This window comes from Daphnia magna, linkage group LG8 (genome assembly GCF_020631705.1).
Source record: "Daphnia magna isolate NIES linkage group LG8, ASM2063170v1.1, whole genome shotgun sequence".
Lineage (NCBI taxonomy): Eukaryota > Metazoa > Arthropoda > Branchiopoda > Diplostraca > Daphniidae > Daphnia > Daphnia magna.
In genome coordinates this window covers 40,001-59,298 of record NC_059189.1, presented here as the reverse complement: position 1 = coordinate 59,298, position 19,298 = coordinate 40,001, and the positions used below count along the sequence as shown (strand labels likewise).

The 19,298-nt window shown below is 41.7% G+C and overlaps 2 protein-coding genes, 2 long non-coding RNA genes, 1 other non-coding gene and 1 pseudogene across 7 annotated transcripts; 5 read left to right on the top strand and 1 right to left on the bottom strand.

Annotated features, from left to right (window-relative positions):
• Nucleotides 1-14: 14 nt before the first annotated feature.
• LOC116935641 lies at nt 15-1,891 on the bottom strand. Of its 2 annotated transcripts, none has more exons than XR_006650471.1 (5): nt 1,756-1,891; nt 1,525-1,666; nt 1,266-1,444; nt 529-597; nt 15-469 (listed from the first exon to the last, which is right to left on the bottom strand). It is a non-coding gene; the product is annotated as an uncharacterized LOC116935641 (long non-coding RNA). The 2 variants fall into 2 exon arrangements; XR_006650470.1 differs by having other exon boundaries at nt 1,276-1,444.
• Nucleotides 1,285-2,030, top strand: LOC123475433. Its single transcript, XR_006650474.1, has 2 exons — nt 1,285-1,426; nt 1,487-2,030. It is a non-coding gene; the product is annotated as an uncharacterized LOC123475433 (long non-coding RNA).
• A 369-nt stretch (nt 2,031-2,399) lies between these two features.
• LOC116928589 lies at nt 2,400-7,868 on the top strand. The gene is given in 11 exon segments (XM_032935684.2): nt 2,400-2,685; nt 2,755-3,132; nt 3,135-3,903; nt 3,972-4,102; nt 4,162-4,401; nt 4,496-4,602; nt 4,669-4,936; nt 4,996-5,288; nt 5,343-5,975; nt 6,045-7,068; nt 7,145-7,868. Coding segments are annotated over 11 exon segments (4,452 nt in total). The 5' UTR covers nt 2,400-2,613; the 3' UTR covers nt 7,682-7,868.
• Nucleotides 7,869-8,860: 992 nt separating this feature from the next.
• LOC116928591 (chorion peroxidase) lies at nt 8,861-12,324 on the top strand. Of its 2 annotated transcripts, none has more exons than XM_032935689.2 (12): nt 8,861-9,047; nt 9,132-9,383; nt 9,455-9,579; nt 9,640-9,791; nt 9,853-10,061; nt 10,126-10,299; nt 10,377-10,763; nt 10,837-11,182; nt 11,240-11,416; nt 11,478-11,827; nt 11,892-11,997; nt 12,062-12,324. In XM_032935689.2, the coding sequence occupies exons 2-12, from the start codon at nt 9,158-9,160 to the stop codon at nt 12,126-12,128; spliced, it is 2,319 nt and encodes a 772-aa protein (XP_032791580.2). In that variant the 5' UTR covers nt 8,861-9,047; nt 9,132-9,157; the 3' UTR covers nt 12,129-12,324. The 2 variants fall into 2 exon arrangements, with proteins under 2 accessions (XP_032791580.2, XP_032791579.2); XM_032935688.2 differs by having other exon boundaries at nt 9,116-9,383.
• Nucleotides 12,325-13,700: 1,376 nt separating this feature from the next.
• On the top strand, nt 13,701-14,667 carry LOC116935163. Its single transcript, XR_006650827.1, has 2 exons — nt 13,701-14,307; nt 14,375-14,667. It is a non-coding gene; the product is annotated as an uncharacterized LOC116935163 (transcript).
• A 1,036-nt stretch (nt 14,668-15,703) lies between these two features.
• Nucleotides 15,704-19,281, top strand: LOC123475549 (annotated as a pseudogene).
• Nucleotides 19,282-19,298: the final 17 nt, after the last annotated feature.

The window sequence follows — 19,298 nt, the reverse complement described above, 5'->3', positions numbered from 1 at the left end:
TAATCACGATGAAAGAAATATATAAATATTTTATTATATGCTTCCAATCACAAACAAAAAATTAACATAATAGTTGTCATCGATTTGATTCAAAGGTGCATTCTCACATGCTTCTAAACACGAAATTCTAAATAATGAAAATTGTCCATCAGATGTAGTCTGGTCATTGTTGACGTTTAGTTTCTTTTTCAAGCTATTCATGTATGTTTCAGAGCCCATCAACCAACATGGTGTGTCGGTGGAGACCTTGAACACAGTTCTTCTCTAGTCTTCATTCTTCTTTCTTTAGTGGCTACTTCAAAGACTCTCATTGTTGGCATACAAATCATATCTGCAACAGCATGCACTGTCAAAATATTGTAGCCTTCCTTCAGCTTGGCGTTGGGTTAAATCTAGTAGAGGAAAAACTGCAGCATGTTTGTGTTCTGTTGTAAAATCATGGGTATACACTGATGATGGCATTGGCTCTCTGAATAAGGGCAAATTATTCAACAAAATTATTCAACAACTTTGTAGGGCTATATGTACCTCAATATTTTTCTTTGTGTGCAATTGAATGGAACATCTGGATTACTTGTAGGTCATAACTTGCAAGCTCTGGTAATTAGGAAAATTGTACAATAACAACAGCTGTGCATCATTATAAATTCCATTGGAAAACTAGCAAACCATTTTTAACATGAAGATATCAAGAAATAACTGACTAACGCTCTTCCAATTTTGTTTGCTGTTGACGATTTCATCCCATAAACAATCAATCAACCAATACATAATCGATACCGCAAAGCGAACAAACAATATCGATCTCTACCTTGATTTATAGACGATTCAGACGCATTCAACGATTCATGTCCTCTTTGTCAACCTTTGTTTACAAAGAGCACAAAGTTCATCATAAGCACAAAATTCATGTCTTTGTAAACAAAATAACTTCGTTTTGTTTACAAAGAGCACATGTCAACCTTGTTTACAAAGAGGACATCATGTATAGTAGTAGTAGTAGTAGTAACGGCCTACGGCCGTAGGAATTCATTTAACGTCTCTACTACTACTACGTAGTAGTAGTACGGCCTACGGCCGTAGGATTTCATTTAACGTCTCTACTACTACTACGTAGTAGTAGTACGGCCTACGGCCGTAGGATTTCATGTCCGCTTTGTAAACAAACGTTGACAAAGAGGACATGAATCGTGCATTGCTGCATGGAAACTGTAAATGTGTTAATTATAAGTGTTAGGTAAAAAAAAAAATTCCATCATGCTAACTCTGTCTAACCCATTGAACTGTGTGACTACGGCGGTGGCTCTCAGCGGCTGACTCACTCCTCCATCCGGTCCTTTTGAAAAATCAGCCAGAGCCAGTTCTAGAGCTGAAACAAGTTCTTCATACTTCAAAGAAACTTTGACGTCATCGGGGCCGTAATACGGTATGTTATTCATCTTTACTGCAGTAACAAATATGACGAAAACTAAAGTTAGAACAGTAGACTTCTGAACACGCCGTAGGCAAACAGATACGACTTACTACGTCTGCACCGTAGACGAAAATGTTTTCATTTTGACATTTTAAGCACCTCAAATGTGGCTTATGGATAAACAAATACGTGATAATCTGGCCCAGCCGCCTCGTTAACTAATCGACGTGAGCACTTACCAAGAAAGGATTCCTAAGGACATGTTTAATGAAAATCGTTATTTATAAGCAGTTCACGGTGAACTGTATCTCATCCACGGTGTGGATTTAGCAAACTACAACCTGCTGCCTTAGTCCTTCAAATTCAGCCAAGTCATTTAGAATTTTGTAATATGTTTGAGAAAACATACTAGTTTTACACTCTAAAGGTTACATTGGAGTATCTCTAATCACGAACTGTAATCTATAGCAACAAAGCAGACCTAGCAATATCACCATGACGGCCATGATTTTGATATCACGGTTCCCTGCAGTGGCTGCAAAAGCAGATTTAAACCGATTTAAACTCACATAAAAATATGTCACGTGGAAAGCAAAATAAATGTTTTATACTAGTATTTTACTTATTTATAAACCTTTTTTTTCTGACTGAAGAACATTGAAAGTTTTCCATTTCCAACTTCCCATCGGGGCAGTTCCGGTCGTCAAATCGCCAAGGATGGAGTCTTGCAAAGGGGGGCGTGAGGAAACCACGCCATCTGGAAAATGGCGGCTCAAAGCAGTTAAATAAAGGGAGGAAAACTTCCGAAACACTTGATTTCAGGGAAAACCGTAATCGGGTAGAAACGGGATTACGGTTAACCCGTAATGGAAATGGTTTCGAAATTGTGTTACATGTTACGGGTAGGTAGGGCACAAAGTCAGGAACCTACCCACCGGATCAATTTTGCCAGAAGACCACCCATTCGCCCAAATAACCCATTGGACACGGGGCCGAGCCCTATTCCCATCCCTAAAATTTCTTAAATCTAATAAAAAAATTTTGCGAACAATGAATTCTCCAATTTGGCAACGCTCTCTACGATTCAAAGTTTTTATCAATATGGCGCAATTTTTTAGTGTGCAACTGAATTGATTTCACTCATATTTTTTAAAATAATTCACTAGTTAAACGTCTTTAATAGTACGATTATTAGAAAAATGAGTTCTTTTTCAGAAATCGTACTGTGCATTAAGTCTAAACTGTTTGATAAAGCTACCACTTTGCTCAAGGTATTAGCACAGACATGTTGCTTAGTTACAAAATCTGTTCCTGACTGCGTTTCTTTATATTTTGCGCAGACTTATCGAACAGATGTAGACGGAAGAGTAACGTTCAAGCTTTTGAGAAGCTTGGTAACTCAGCTGAAGATCAATTCTGGTAGCAAAGATGAAGACAGTGTAAGGGAATTTGTGCAAATTTGTTGTGCTACCCTTGACAAATCTCAAGATCTTACAGCAGATGACACAGAATTTACACAAGGAATACTATCCCTCTATCATTTAGTGACACTTTATATCAGTACTTTTGATAAAAGTGAGATTTGTGTGATGTTGTCAAAAACAATTCTTGTTTGCCTGCGGAAGATCAGCAAAACACTCAAGGATGTTGAATCAATTGCTGCAAATTTTTTTGCTCAAGTTTGGAATGTTGCCAACAAAGTGAGTGATGAACTATGCCTTTCTCCTATAGGAGTTTGGCCCTATCAGTTTTGGTTCACGGAGGGAGCACCTACTGGAATCGGGTTATTGACAAGCTTGTGGTTGTTGTGCAGGAACCGTCTAGTGGTTCACTCCAGTTGGCTGGATGTGTTTTTGATGAATTTGTTTTATATTTTAATAACCATGTAATTAAAGGTTCTCACTGTACAACATCATTACTTCAAGTCTGGGCACATTTGGTGCTGTTATCATCGTCAACACATCACCATGAAGACCGAACTTCCAAGCTCAAGTTATTAGCCAAAGAAATTCAAGAAAGCAAACAGATTTACGGCATAATTGATTTGGTGTTGAATCTGTTTGGAGCCAATGACGGAGATCAAGTTGACATGTTCTCCGTAAAGTGGAATAATTTCTTGACCAAAGATTATCACATTATTTTGGTTCGAATCGTTGTTCTTGCTCTAGGCTACTCAAATGGTGTTAGTAACCAATCAGTCGAGACAAAATGGGAACGTAAAAACCAAATTGTCTCCGTCATAAATCTTTTGCTTTACTTTTACCAAGAAGGTGATCGTCTAGGATCGGTTATTGAAGCTAATTTGCAAATGGATTCTACAAACCTGAGGAACAAGTGTCTTTCCCGTGCCTGCTCAGTTAGCTATCATCTTCTAAAGCTTGACCCTTCCAAAATAGTCCATTGCCAAACAGTGATTCATTATGTCGACCAGTTTATTAAACAAGAAATCGTGGATCAGAATAAGAAAAACAATCATTTTTCTTGCGCGGGTAAACATTTTTTATGTTGACTATTATTATTAAATTTATTTAATGGTCTACGCTTTGCCCACGCACAGAAATATTCGCCTACAATGTCGGTGCTTTTTGCTTGTCGCAAAGGTCGGATTACACCAACGCCGCCATATACTTCCGCAAAGCGCTCGAGTATCATATGATTAATCAACCACCTGATATTTCCAATGGAGAGGTTAGTCTGATTTCTTTTTGTGTAATCCTTATTAAACTATTATATTTTTGTTCTTTAAGATGCCAAACCATTTTTCATTGCGATGGACGGCGCTTTACGACTCCCGCAAAGCGTTCCGTGATTGGAATGGAATTATAGATGATTTCGCCCTATGTTTCTCATCGTACTATGACATAAACGAAACAGATGGTAAGGCTGTCTGCAGGAATCCGGCTGTTGGACAGCACTTGTTTGTTGCATGGAGTCGTTTTAAGCGTGAAGTCCATCATGAGGTGACGGCCCCCACTGATCGTCTTCTGGTAAATGATTGTTCACGTCTCACATGAAAAAAAAAAAAACACAATTAATTTATTAATTCTTTATTTTTTTTTTCTCCCTTTCAAACCTGAGAAGGAAATGACGGTTTTAGATGTATTCAAATTAAAACATTTGGTGCTTGAAAACAACTCTGCCTGGAATCTACTTTTTGAAGAGTTTCAAGCATTTGATAGACGGAAAGGGTGGGGGAAAAATCTTCGTAGTAGACTGTAACATGCAATGAGAAATTATCATCGTTGAATGTTTAGATGGATACCTAAAGCTGCTTTCAGCGCTATAGCTCAGCAATCTTCCGTATTGGCAAGATCCTCTTTTCAAAAGGGCGTTTCGAATTTCCTTTTGTCTCGTGAAGGAGACGACTACACTGAACGATATCAAGCTGCCAAGAAAGCTGTAGCCAAATTAGTTGCACAGGTCTCGTCATCAGATTGCCAGTTCCAAGGACAAATCTACCTCGCATTGTCTTATCTGGAGCTTTACGCAAGCCAACAGGAAATGTTAAAAAAGAAGACCGAAGTATAAGCTAGTCGTTATCGTGATAATCATCAAAAGGATATCTATATTTTTATTTTTAGCAAGAAATGGTATCACTTGGCCCGTTGATTCAGAGCAGTTCAAACAACGAGATTCCACCAGGGGAAGATGACACGAGCGTGACTAGAGACGGAACGTCGGTAGACGCAGTGTCTTATTCCTACTTAAAACTGGAACTGGAGCTTAAAAACCAAGAATGGATGGTGAAATGTCTTCAGCAATGGGAAGAACTGGTGCAGTTTGGCTGGTGCCCAGAACACTATAGCAGTGTCATTTTTAATTGCCTTAAATCTCTGGGATACTACTTTAGCCTTAACGGCAACAGTTTCTTTAGGTAACCTGTTTGTTCTTGTTACACGCTAAATTGGCTAAAGCATTTTTATTTTAGTGCTCGAGCGTGGTTTCTTACGCTCAGACTGGCTGAATCTGCAAAATGTGATGACGAGTTGGTGCTTGCCGCCTCAGAACTGCTCAGATTGGGGTTGAAAATTGAAAGCAAAATACTTGTTCGCTGCCAGGAATTAATAGAGAATAAGGCTGTGGTTCTCCAAGACCAGATCCTTTTCCTTCTGAACAAGGCTTGGGCGCAATATTACCAACACAATTTTGTCGAGTCCTGGCGAATCATCGAAGAGCACGTCTTGATATTACCAGCGATAAAAGCCGAGTCACCCTCAAAAAGCATGTTGCTGCTGATCTCGCAAGCCAATTTATTGCGGAGTTTGCTGGTCGTTGTACCAGAAGAACTGAGTCACATTCCACCGTCGAGCGAAATCGGATCTGTCCAGGCCGGTGTCAAAGCTACCCAGACGGCCTACACGGCACTGAAATGTTATGTTAGCTACGCCCAAGAACAGCATGGCTGGGATTTTTATGGGCAAGAGTGGAACGTTCTGCGGCATTTCCTTCTTAGCGCCATTAGCCTCTCTCGCATCTATTTGTACACGGCAGCACCGCGTGAGGCCCGCTTCTTCCTGAAAGAGGCTATGAATGCAGCCCAACGGCACGTCTCAGTCCTTAGGTAATGAGCTCTTCCTTTTTTTCCAACAAGTTGAAATCTTTTTTCCAAATATGACTTTTCTCTATACAGGACAGCTGAAGCTCTTTTGGAGCTTTGCCATATCGATTTGATGCTAGACAACACCATGGATTGCCAATCTAAATTGGTGCTTATTTGTCATTTGATGGGTGTAGCTCCGCCAATAGTCCCGGAGTCAGAAACTAAGGTTTCGGTTGGCAAGAAATCATTCGAAACGCCCATTTCCCCCGTACAGATAAGATCTGATCGGCGAAAAGGAACTGCCGCACGAAAAGTCCCCGAGGTTCCAATTCAAGGAAATCAAGACGCCACCCAGCGGATGCTTCAATTAGAATTCAACCATCAAGGAGCATCGCCAAATACGAAGGCAAGAGAAATATGCGACGGCATTTTCCCCGAACATGTTTCCGGCTGCGTTTGCCTGAGTTGCTCTGGTGAGCTAGTCATGTCGATACGTTGCGCCGCCTTATTGGTCCAGTCAAAGCTGTGGAGTTTCATGGGGTTCCACGATCTAGCCACAGAAGACTTTCACAGGGGACAGCAACTAGTACAATCAATATCCTGCCGTCTGAAAAGTTCAACGAAAACCATCGCCACGAAGAGCTCAGCGAAGCGCTTATTTGATGTACCTGATGGCTTGAGCACCAATGAAATTTGGGCTCAGTACAAATTGCAGTGGTTTCAACCACCTGTCGTAACATGCATGGAGCTACTCTTAGAAAATGCGATGCATCGATTAGTTACCAATAGCGCCAATGTTGAGATTGACGAGTCGCTGGCGCCGGTGAAAGCTGTTATGTACGAGTTCTATCTGGGTCCGCTGGAGCATCGAGTTATGAAACTGACTTCAGCCATCGCCGTTGTCTCTACTCAGCAGCCTGTTCAATTCTTCACCCCCGAACAAAAGTGTAAAAGCACGGCTCACGACGAAGAAGACGACGAAGATATAATCATTTTAGAGGGTGACCAGGTGCCAAAAACTCCCGCGTTTAGTCTCAGGAAACCTATCGAAGTTCCAGCTCCAAGACGCATAAGGCGGAATCTAATGGGAATCAAAATTGACAACACCATTACCGTAAGCTAAAATCTAAGTGTAGTATTTCTTCGTTATTTGGTGAATGTCTTAAAATACGTTTGCGATTGTTTTCCAGATTGATGACGATGACGATAGCGATGGAGGCTTTTCTCGCCGTCGGTTAGGCCAACCTCAGAAAGCCATCCTTTACTCGAGCGACAGTGACAGTGACAGTGACGTGCTTGCGCCATGTCCTTCGCCTACCAAACGGAAAAGCGAGAAATGTACAGAAGTTACCAAGAACAAGGTTCAAGAAATGGCACCTGCAGAATTGACTGCTCAACCCGTTCAAACGAAGTTTTTCAAACGAGGGGTTACCAAATTGGAATCAAACAGTCGACCTGTTGTTGCCACGGCCAAGTCTTCCAGGAAAGCAATCTCCTCAAATAAAGCCGAAACTAACCTAGACCTGCAACGGCCTGTTGTTTCCGACAAAGTAGACAAGAAACTTGCCAAATCCAAATCTACTTCGTCGTCGTCGTCGTCGTCGTCTAAAAAGGATTCGGAAATCATTGAATTGAGCACCAGGCTTGCAGTCACTGAAATCAGTCCGGAAAATACGGAAACGAAAGACACCCGACCTAAGCGGACGACGCGTTCTACGAGGAAATGAAAAGCTGGCCTCCTTTCCCTTTTTCACTCATTTGCATGTCGACCAGCAGCACTTTTTAAATTCAATCCTTCCGTTAGAAAATGGTGAAACTCGGCTGACTTTCGTTGTCCGTCCAAGATGAATGCCTTTGTTGTACATTTCTTTTGTTACAAGTACCCGAGTAAAAGACCCATATGTTTTTTGCGGAGTATGCAGTTCGTCTTTCTCTATTTTTGTACATTCGTTGTGATCTGACATTTCATTCCACACCCACTCAGTCGTTAGTGTCGTACGAAAATCTGGGTCACTTGTCCTTTTTTTCCCGACTTGACGGAATATTTTACCTCAAATTAATCGTAGAAAAGAAATGACCCCGCGTCTACGCAAGGCTTAATATGTTTGCGTGTGCGTGTGTGGTCATAGGCGTTTTCGTGTGTTGCGTGATGGTGACTGGGGACCGGAGAAAGTCGTGACCGTTTTGATTGTTTGACGTGAAAGGAGATTTGATTGACAAGTTTCGTCATTTTTCCTGCAGAATCATACCAGCACAGGTTACTTTCGATTATGCAAAATGTCTGCGTTTTTGGTTCGTTTATTAATTTTTTTAATTATTATTTTGTTCCCCATTTGATATCACACCCTAGCAAAAAAATTGAAAGCATAATGCATAGAGTACATAGACTGAATTTGAGTTTCCTTTTATCGGTAAGAAGAGCAAAATCTTTAACTACATTAACTTTAATTTGATTAAGCAGATTGCATGGCCTTGATGGAAACCAGTGACCAAACTAATGAAATTTCAAGAACTGGCACAATTTAGCGTGTTCACATCTTGCCCCAAGAGGAAAGGGAAAGGGTGAACAAAAAAAAAATTAATGAAGTATTTTGTTGGACTACGCGACACTGTGCCACCTGTCTGGCTGGCAGAGGTCATTTGGAAAAGCATATCTCTCACCTTAATAAACCTATTACTTTATGACAGAGTAAGTTTAAACGCCCAAATCGTAATGTTCAACTTATCGTTTTGTCTGTATGTTGGCTCCAGGCAAAGTCCGCCCATTTACTTCCCTGATGGAGTCATTTGATATTGAAACGAAGGAGGCAGGGAGAGAACAAATTGAAATAGCTTACCATTCCCTACGGTAAGGTGGCAATCGAAAGCTCATTAGGACATTCCAGTCAACGTGTGCAACTCCTTCATCATCACTTTCATTTCACCTGCGTCATTAGCATTGTGTAGACGCACGACTTTCTTTTAAAAGTGGCAATATCTCTTACTGCTTGACCATAGTCAGAGGCATTAGTCCTGAATCTTTCGTTCAGTGCAGGTGTCTTGTACAGGCTTGCTCTGTTTTAGAATTCATATTATTCTTTGACCAAAGAAAACGTAAGTCACTTTTATCCTGAAAGATTGGCGTCAAGTGTTTTAAATTTTGTGTTTTTTTTTTAATTTAGAGTTTGGATTCTCTAGGAAAAGACGCGAAACAAAATTGTGAGATGTTGTGTTTTTTACTTATTTTTCCCACTGTCATCTGGGCAGTTCCTCCTAGTCCGAACGCAATCGACAGTTTGTCTATGGGTGCATGTGGAAATCAATTTGCTTGTAAACCGACATCTCAATGTTCCGTTTGGTACGCCGAATTCCCTACATTTCCACCAAAACCATGTTCAGATCTCCGAGGTGCCATTGGCTTTTGCTGCCCTGATGTTGTTCACGTTAGATGTTCGTAAATTTATTCCTCTTCATTTCACAGATGTTTTTATGTACTACTTTTCTAAACGTTTTGTTATTAGCTACTGCAATCAAATACCCTGAAATACCAAAGATTCGTTTGCTGCCACCAGTTCAACCGGTTTCGCCTGCAATTTTGGAGCAGACTTCTCGTGCAGCCCGTACCGACTTGCTTCATATGAATATTGTACGTAGATATGCAGATCTTATTCTTGTATTTAATTTAATAACCTTGATTAACTTGAAGATCGAAGAGAATCTTAGTCGTCAACAAATGGTGATGAGCTTCAATTCAATGGCTTGGGCTCACTCTACAAACATGGCCCCATTAGAAATGGCTCGTGTTCAGGGCGACAGAGCCCTCTTGGTAGTGAATGCTGCAAGGCGTTTGCAAGACAGGTACGTGGCTATTAAAGGGGCATGGAAATCTTGTTTGTCACATTCTTGTGTTAATTCTTAGGTTGAGACTTTCACCGGAACAGGCTGGACTTGGACTGCAGGCGATTGACACGCGGTTAGGTTTACTAGAAGATACCTGCCCTCTACTCCCTGCATGCTTGCCTATTAAATATCGATCCTTCGATGGAACGTGTAACAACCTACGACAGCCTTCCTGGGGTAGCGCATTGTCGGCATTAGAACGTTTGGCTCCACCCGAGTACGACGACGGTAACTTTGACGTTATATAGTTTTTTTTACGCGGTGATGAACCGTATTCTGATACTCCCGTTAGGAATTTGGGACCCCAAAATTAGAAAAATGGGCAGGGAGCTTCCAAATGTTCGAGTAGTGCGGAGTATTATAGTCACAGATGAGAACCACCCAAGAGTGGACATGACTCATATGCTTATGCAATGGGGTCAATTTGTAGATCATGACATGATCCATGTTCCGGTCTTTCGTACAGGTAAGTCTATAATGAAGTTGAGATTCTTGAACTAGTGAAAAGTAAAGTCGTTTTTTTTTTTTTTTTTAATATTGTAGCAAATCAATCAAATATAGACTGCTGTTCTAGAGAAGGTGGCATTATTCCTCCAGAAATGCGCCATCCTCATTGCTTCCCAATTGATATTCCTGCAAACGATCCTTTTTACGGTCCGAGGGGCGTTCGGTGCCTCAATTTCGTTCGATCCATGATTGCTCCTCGGTTAGATTGCCGTATGGGCTATGCAGAACAAATGAATCAACTGACTCACTTTATCGACGCTTCGCACATTTACGGGCCATCACCAGCTATCGCTGCCAGCCTGCGTCAGTTTGTCGGAGGCCTAATGAAAATCTCTGTTATCGAAGGACGCCCTTACCTGCCACAAAATCCTCAAGCTCGAGGTTGTGTTGGTCGGACTGCTGGTTTTGCTTGTTTCGTAGCAGGTAGTTTAGGCTAAGTTTTGTTCATGCCACAATTTCAATTTTAATGGGCCACGTTTTTTAAATAACGTATCAGGCGATTCACGTGCAAACCAAATTATGGGACTAACAGCGTTGCACATACTTTTCTTGCGCCAACATAATTTCCTGGCTACCGCATTGGCTGCTATTAATCCTCGCTGGAATGATGAGGTGCTTTATCTCGAGGCTCGACGGATTGTTGGTGCTTTGGTGCAACACATTACCTACAATGAATTTCTACCCTCTCTTCTTGGGAGATTAACTATGGACACTTACGGGTTGACTCCTCAAACTACTGGCTATTCGCCCAGTTACGACGAGAACGTAAACCCATCGATTACTAACGAATTTGCAGCTGCTGCGTTTCGCATGGGCCACTCTCTCATTCAGGGGGCAATGAAGTACGTAAACACGTTTTATTTAAATATTTTTTTTTAACATAGTGTATTCTCGTCTAGTCTCGTGGCGGAAGATGGGACTGTCCGAGTGGAACTGATGAGACACTGGTTCGACAATCCTCATTTGTTACGTCAAGCTGGTCAGATGGACGCCGTTTTACGTGGACTGATTGACCAATGGCCGCAAAACATGGACGAATGGGTATCAGAGGACGTAACTAATCATCTCTTCCAAAGGTAATTTTCAAAAGTGTTAGTTTAACTAGATAATTCATTTCTTCCTCGTTTGTCTCTGTAGCGCGAGACGAGATTTCGGATTCGATCTTGTCTCCTTAAATCTTTGGCGTGGTCGTGATCATGGGTTGCCTGGCTATAATACATACCGCCAAGTCTGTGGTTTGCCGCCTGTCACCAGCTTTCAAGAGTTGTTAACCATTATGGATCGTGCAGTAGTGGATCGTTTGGCTGCTGTTTATCGTTCGGTCGACGACATCGATCTTTACGCTGGGGGTCTCGTCGAAAGTCATTTGCCCGGTTCAATGCTTGGCCCAGTGTTTTCTTGCATTATTGCTGATCAATTTGCGCGTTTGAAGGAAGGTGATCGTTTCTTTTACGAGCACGGTGGACATCCAAATTCATTTACTCCAGGTTGTCAGTTGTAAAGTTTATCAAAGTGTTAAACTTAATGTAGCTATACGTTCTGATTTCACAGCCCAACTCCAAGAAATTCGCCGAATGAGCTTAGCCGCAATTATTTGTGATAATGCTGATCAAATAGGGAGCATACAGCCTCTGGTTTTCCGCCAACCATCACCTACGTAAGTTTTATTGTAGTTGCCAGTCAGGTGGCTTAAAAACAGTTTGATTTTTGTCTTCTCGTAGGAATCCTCGCGTTAATTGCAGATCGCCCATGATTCCCCGGATGAATCTTGTGGCATGGAAACAGTAATTGGTATCTATCAAACGATAGTGACTTGTATAAATAATTAATCGTAACAAATTGTACAGCCCTCTTTTAAGCTATATCAACGATTTCTTGAACGGTGAATGACATATTTAATCATAGTTGATGACACTAATGGCTGTATCGTTGATTCCCGTATGTATTACTAAAAAACTATAAAATATATTACATTTTTACTGGCTTTACATGTCATTTTGAACAATTTTTCTGCATTTGCTTACGGGTCATTCCATGGAATTTGAATTTTTTCCGTCACAAAAAAAAAAAATCGCCCTGTTTTTTTTTAATGCATTCCTTATGGTATGTATAGAAACACTACCAAAGGAAAAAAATGTACTCGTAATAGAACACCTGCAATAAAATGGCAAAGTCTGGACTTTTTGTTGTCTTTTTATGCGCGTTTTAGCGTTAAAACTAATAATTGATGCAATATTTTTATTTTTTAAAAAATCGAAAGTAGCGAAAAGAAAGAGAATTGTTTTTCCTTTCTTTTGGTTTGTGTCCCATGAAAAAAAAAAATCCTGTCATGCCGTAATCTTGATTTTAAAATAAAAACTTTAGTCGCTTGTTGAAGAAATCTGGCCGCTCGGACGGCAATTATTTTTTGCAAAGTTGTAGATAAGATTTTCTTTTATTACTAAAAAAATAATCAAGCTTCACCCGCTTTCGGTTCTTTAGTTATAATTTATTGAAAACTGAAAATATTTTACGTTCATAGTTGCACTCGGTGCGGCGCGCGCGCGCTTTTCCCCCCACAGATGGAGAAAGCGCAACCCCACGGAACCCCTTTTGAGTAGGTTTGATTAAATTTGCAAACGGCGGAACATAAATAAATTTTCTTAGGCCAAGTTCCACAGATGAACACACCAAAATTTCAAATACATACAGTACCTACCAAAACTCTTTGGAAGCCTGAGAGAACCTTACGTTAAAACGCCATTTTTGCGGTTCTCTCAGTTCTACAATTTTTACCCAAATGATACTATTTTTTGTGTGTACGTTCTCATAAATAGTGAGAACGCCCCTAATTTTTTCAAGAATTTTATTTTAATGGGAAGGGTGGGTGAAAATTCGATGAAAAAGTCTTTAGAAAGCCGAGAGGACCTTATGCAAATGAGGCCACTTCGGCTTACTTTATTGAACAAACAGCTAGGGCTACGAAGATGCAAGAAGGCTTAAAAAAAAGAACTTCGTTAGTTCTATCTGTACCCTAATTTTCAGATTTTTCTCTATTTATTCTACGATTTTAGAGTAGTTTAAAAAACGAAATTATGAAAATCCCTTTTTTGCGGCATCAACCAGAGTTGCCGAATCCTTAGAAAACCTTTGTTTTTTTTTCCTACAGTTTTACAGCTTATATCAGAGTCATAGAACCCTGGTTGGTCCAGGCTGAGAGGAATCCCTATACCGCGTTTCGTTGGTCTGAATGTCTGAAATTTCGACGTTTTTGGGGCGGGGCACAGTGGTGGAAACTAAAATCAGAGTCATCTATCGAGAGAAACTGAATTATTCAACGGCCATTTCAGTGTTTCTATTCGAGCTTCAATTTTTCTGGTATCGTCTGCTCTGTTCGTTTCCTTTATCACTGTTGTGATTGGCTGTTGAAGTTTTCAAACGTATTTCCTGATTGGTGCACTTATCACACACCCGCTGGAGGCTCTGACTGCTATTTCCGAAATTTAGCACAAAGACAGACGATTCCCCCCCTGTCGTGAACGAACCAGGGTTCTATCATGGTGTAAAAGGGAGGTGTACCAACTCTTCAGTTAAGAAGGGTATCTCTTGTGAAGCCTCTTTGTGGTACCAGTAGGCATTGCTAGGTTATCTATAGTAAACGCCATCTCTTGAGCTTGTGAGCAAATGTTACCTTCGGATCAGTCGTCAACGGTTTTCCATTAGTCGTACTGAAAGTTTGAACACATTAATGGCGTCGTTTGGTTGACGCCTTGATAGCGTCTTTCCAAAAATGGTGAATAAATTGTGCTTCGTCGATGGTTGTTAGTTATAGTTAGTTAGTTAGTTAGTTAGTTATAGTTGTGCAAAAGAAACCGACAACCATTTTCTTCACCCACTCAATGGCAATATCAAGATTTACGCATTCATTGATGTCCCACACCTTATAAAATGCACTAGAAATCATTTTCTCCATCACAAAATTGCTCAGGTTGTAAATGTGCTTAAAGTATACTTAAGCAAATGGAGACTAATACTTTCCTTTTTATGTTTCTCAGTTTGCCGGGCACACTGTCTACCACATGTTCTATCAGAGAGTATTTGAGCATCAAAGGTTGCTTGGTTTGAAATTGGTTCCCAAGTTAAAACTTGCTCACATTTGGCCATCAACCTGGCAGAGAATGACGGTAAGCTTGGCCACACAGCTGTACTCCAAACATATGGCCATGGCTTTAAAATTTTTAAGAGAAGACAAAAAAACAGCGCATTTATTCAATGGTACCTCATTAAATCTTCCAAATTTCTAAATCTAACTCATTATTTTATTAGGATCGGAAGCTACAGAAAAGCTTACAAAGCTTATTAATGACACATTTGACATTATGAATGGACGACACAAGGGTGAGTCAATTAATGGGAACAACTGGAATAATTTAGTCGAAATGGAGGGAAAGGTAACAAAGGGGAAAAAATCTGTACTCGAAGACATGCTAAAAATAATAGAGTTAACTGAGGAGTGCCATCGCAATCCTGGAAAACTTATTTTGAATCTAAACGTTTGAAAGATGTTTTATTGTCCAAAGAACAAACAACAGTCCAGGCGAGTTTCAAACTGGCCAAAAATGCCCATACAAGAAATTTAATACAAAGTAATACTTAAACTATCTTTTAATTTCTTTTTAAATATTGAGTGTGATCATACAGTACTTGAAATATTTTTTTTTCCAAACAAGAAAGATAATAACATTAATTTTGAAATGCCATCTTATTGCCATGGGCCGTAGCGAATGCCGATAGGGATGGATCCACTGTTTTGGACTTAGAATATTTTTCAAGTGGGTTTTTCATTTAGTTTAAGATCGGCCACCAGGCGTCTCTGACGATAGATAACCTTGTACCACGAAGAGGCTTCAGCTGAGATACCCTTCTTAACTGAAGAGTTGGTACACCTCCCTTTTACACCATGGTTCTATGACTCTGCTTATATTTTTAATTTTTCAAAAAACCTCACTAGGGGCGCTCATGACGCTTGATATTTCCCTTGTCTAGTGCAGCTTCAGCAAATAGCCAAACAAACAATTTCAAAAGTGAAGTTTCAAACACCTATTTTTGTGTGTTTTTTGAGTAAACTTAATAATGGCATTCTTCATTCCAATCCTTGATCATGAGACAAAGTTGCAGAGGAGGCAATTTGCGCAAAAATATTTGTGTTCTTAAGAACATTTTTGGACAAAGGCTGTGTTCGTTGACGAACAACGTTTTTCGTATGATATTTTTTCAGGTTTTTTTTGTGATAACATCAACTAATTCCTCAAACTTTTCTTTTATAGATTTGACGTTGATGGTCATATAAATTTATACTCTGGCAGTCATGGTAATAACATTCCAAACACAGTCCCTGTATGGAGTTGCATTGGTTTGAACTTGGTCTGTACTTAAACACTTTGTCCTGACGTACATTCAACGGAGCTACGCCTTCTAGCCGCCTGGTGACGATTTAGCTGTTCCAAGTGCGTCTACCGCCTGGTTACGCGGCCAATGCGTGGGAATCACGTTTTTAACTACCATCACAGCATCAGGGAACGATGTAGCCAGGACATTGTCCAATTTAAATTTTCCAGCTGCCCAGACATTTTCAGAGACGCAAAACACGCTGGGGTTGGACGGAAAGAGATGGTCATTGGCAGAAGTTACTCCTACCCTCCAAAGACAAATCGATCCGTCAATCTTTGCCCCTCCAGCACCTGAGCCTTCACTTATTGTAACATAACATGCTGTGGGACCTCGAAAGTTCATTTTCCTGAAGACGCAATGCTGCCACGTCGTCTCCCAACTTAGGCCTGTGGATATTCTCCATCAATTACTGTTTGACGCTTCAGGGCCGGACAACACGGCCGTTCGTGCTTTTTTCCAGGTTCTGCGAGAAGAACAAGCCTGTGCCACTGCCCTGATTTTGGCATGTTCGACGAGCATTCAGGACTCCCAGCTGGCTGACTGGGCTGCTCTCGCCTTCTTCCTACTTGGTGGCGACGTAAAAGTCTCTCCGTCTCATCCGTCTCATCTGGCTCATCCCATTACGTCACCCGCGTCTCCTTTTGTCGTCAACTCGCCCGCTCATCTGAACAGTACACCTAGCAACTTCCACCACCAACAGTCGCATTTTACTTTTAGTTCACCTGATTCTGGAGGAGTGGGGGGATTCAACCCAAATGCCATTTTGACTCCCCAAGTGCAACCTCACTCGCCCCATTCGAATAACGTAGTGACTAGCAGTGGTGGCGCAGAATTGACCGACTATCAATTCTTTGGTCGACATAACGGACTTTACCTTTATCTCGGACGCATACTGAGGCCACTTTGGCTTATGCCGCTGGCCAGAGATGTAGGGAAGCCCCATCAGCCGTTGCTGGACAGTGTCGTCAACAGTGAAGAGTTGTTAACTGTGCTCGGCCAACTGAATGCTCTTAAGGGATTCGTTCATGCCAATATCCATCAAAACGGTCCGCAGAGTTACCAGTCCAGTGAGAAGGGCCGCCTTCCGGTATACTGGACATTTTTCATAGATGTCCAACTGATCAGTTATCATTCCTTTTGTTTAATTATTAATATTTCAATTATAATTTTGATATAAATTAAAAACTGCAGGATGCTCAAATGCAGGAGAGAAAATCTCTGTTGGCCATGAAACAATTGTTGGATCATACCGTCGAAGTACTTGCTCTCTGGAAAGTGTTGTGCGATCACCAGCTTCATTTGCTCGGTTGAAATGCGGATGTCACTCAAGACAACGTTGTTCCGCGACCTCATCCTTTCCGGTTCCGACACCTGCATTGGGCTGATCAACGCTCTGATTCATCGATACTTGGATGATGCGGCCAGTACGGACGCCATCAGTGAAAAATTGAGACAGGTCTGCCCGTCTCTCTACCGCAATGAGGTAACTGTTTACTTGCCAATGAAACTGAAGCATAATTGTTAACTAAATTTTCATTCCTTTTTAAGGATGCTCTATGCACTAAAGTCAACGAGCAACTTCTCAAGGCTCGAACGAACACCATGAGCCGCATGGACAAGGAGCGTCTGCTGCAGCAAACGCTGGAAACGTGCAAGCAGATTCCGGCTCGCATCAATTTGGCGCATGTTTGCCAACAGTTGTCCGCTTGTCAGTACTTTGGAGGCGTGGTGGAGCTCTGCTGCGTCGTGGCTGAGAAGCTCGACCCTCAGCACCGTGCCCAACAATGCTACAGCGGCCAACAAGAAGATCCTGCCGCTGTCGAGGCGCTTTTGGCTCGTAAAAATTGCTACCAGCAAATGTGCCTTGTTTTGCAGAAACTCTACACGGCCGCTGCGTGCCATCCTCAGTCGCCCAGCGTGCCCAAATCACCCGGACCGATGGTACAAACGACTCCACAGGGATACGAGGAGGGACTAAGCCCATTAGAAGCGCAGCGGTTGGCAGATGAAACTCTTTCTCTTGCCTTGCAATCGGATGATGAACTATGTCATGTTGCCATTTTCGATTGGTTGACGGACAACAAGTGGGACGACAAGTTGTTGGAAATTCAGTCGCCCCACTTGGAGAATTACCTCAAGAGGCAAACAGTTGGTCAGGTATGATTGAATTTATTGATGTGTATAAATCGGGCCCAAATAAGTAGTTCGAATCCGTTTTTTTTTTTTCTTTTCTTTCTAGGTTGGTCAACAGCAGCAAACAGATTTAGTTGCAAAATACGATCTGTTATGGAAGTTTTACGAAAAAAGTGGCCAGTTTATCGCCGCTGCACGAGTTCTTTCCCGTCTAGCTGATGCCCACAGCACGGCCATAAGTCTTCCGATGAGAATAGAATACCTTTCGCGGGCCATTGTGTGCGCGCGAGCGGCTGAGACGAGCTCCTTCGGCAACGCCGTTCAGGGCCAGTTCCTCTACGAAATGGAGGAGAAAATGGACGTGGCTAAAGTCCAGTCTCAAGTGCTGGAAGCCGTCTCTCGGTTGCCCAGTCGAGATGCCGACACCATCAGCCGTTTACATTCCGACTTGCTTGACGTGACTCAACTATACGAGCAATTCGCTGAGCCATTGGGTCTGTGGGAATGCAAACTGGCTATTTTGCACTGCGCCAATCATTACGACTCGGCTCTGGTGACCAGCATTTGGCAAAATATTATCAATGCTGAAGTCAAGAAACTGAGTAGTGCCGACACTGAAACAAAACTGGCCACCCTGGGTAGCAAAATGAAAACGCTAGGTCGAACTTATGCCCAGTCAGAGCAATTTTTCCCTTTGGAGTTCCTCGTTAAGACCCTGGAAACATATTCAGTTCGCTGGAATGGCCCACCAGGTAAATTTCAATTATTTTTATGTTCTTTGAAATGCATTTCGATCAATGTTTTTATGCTTAATTGCTAGGCTGGGCCGTTTCCATCATACTGACAGCTGGAGTATCGTTCCAGCGTCTTTTTGCCGTTTACAATCGCCTGTACGGCGCAAAGGATGTCGTTTGGCAAGCTGAAGGCAAACCCAATCACTTGCTCAAAGTGCTGGCCGACATGTTAAATCGGCTTGTTGATTCCTCTACTGGAGGCTTGGCAGCCCTGGTGCCGACAGCCGATCGTCGAGCTCTTATAGGACAGTGTGTCGAGGCCGTTGGTGTCTATTTGACGGATCTATTTTGCACGACTCACGCCACATCACCTGCCCTCATAGCCGAATTCCGTACTCTACAAGGCAAATTAGAACTTTTGTAACGAATATTTTAAATGCTGTTTTTCTCCCCCATAGTTGTCATTCATCCCCTATTCTTTTTTCTTCTTTTCCGATTCTTTGAAGCAACATTTTATTTCTCATTTTCGTGAGCCCTGTATGTGTGAGCGAGGGCGAATTCTTGTTGTCATCTACCATACGCCTCAACTCTTAATCCAATCCACCGATCATATCAATACATACCCAGCATTGTGTGGCCATTCAGACAGAACGTGTTCACT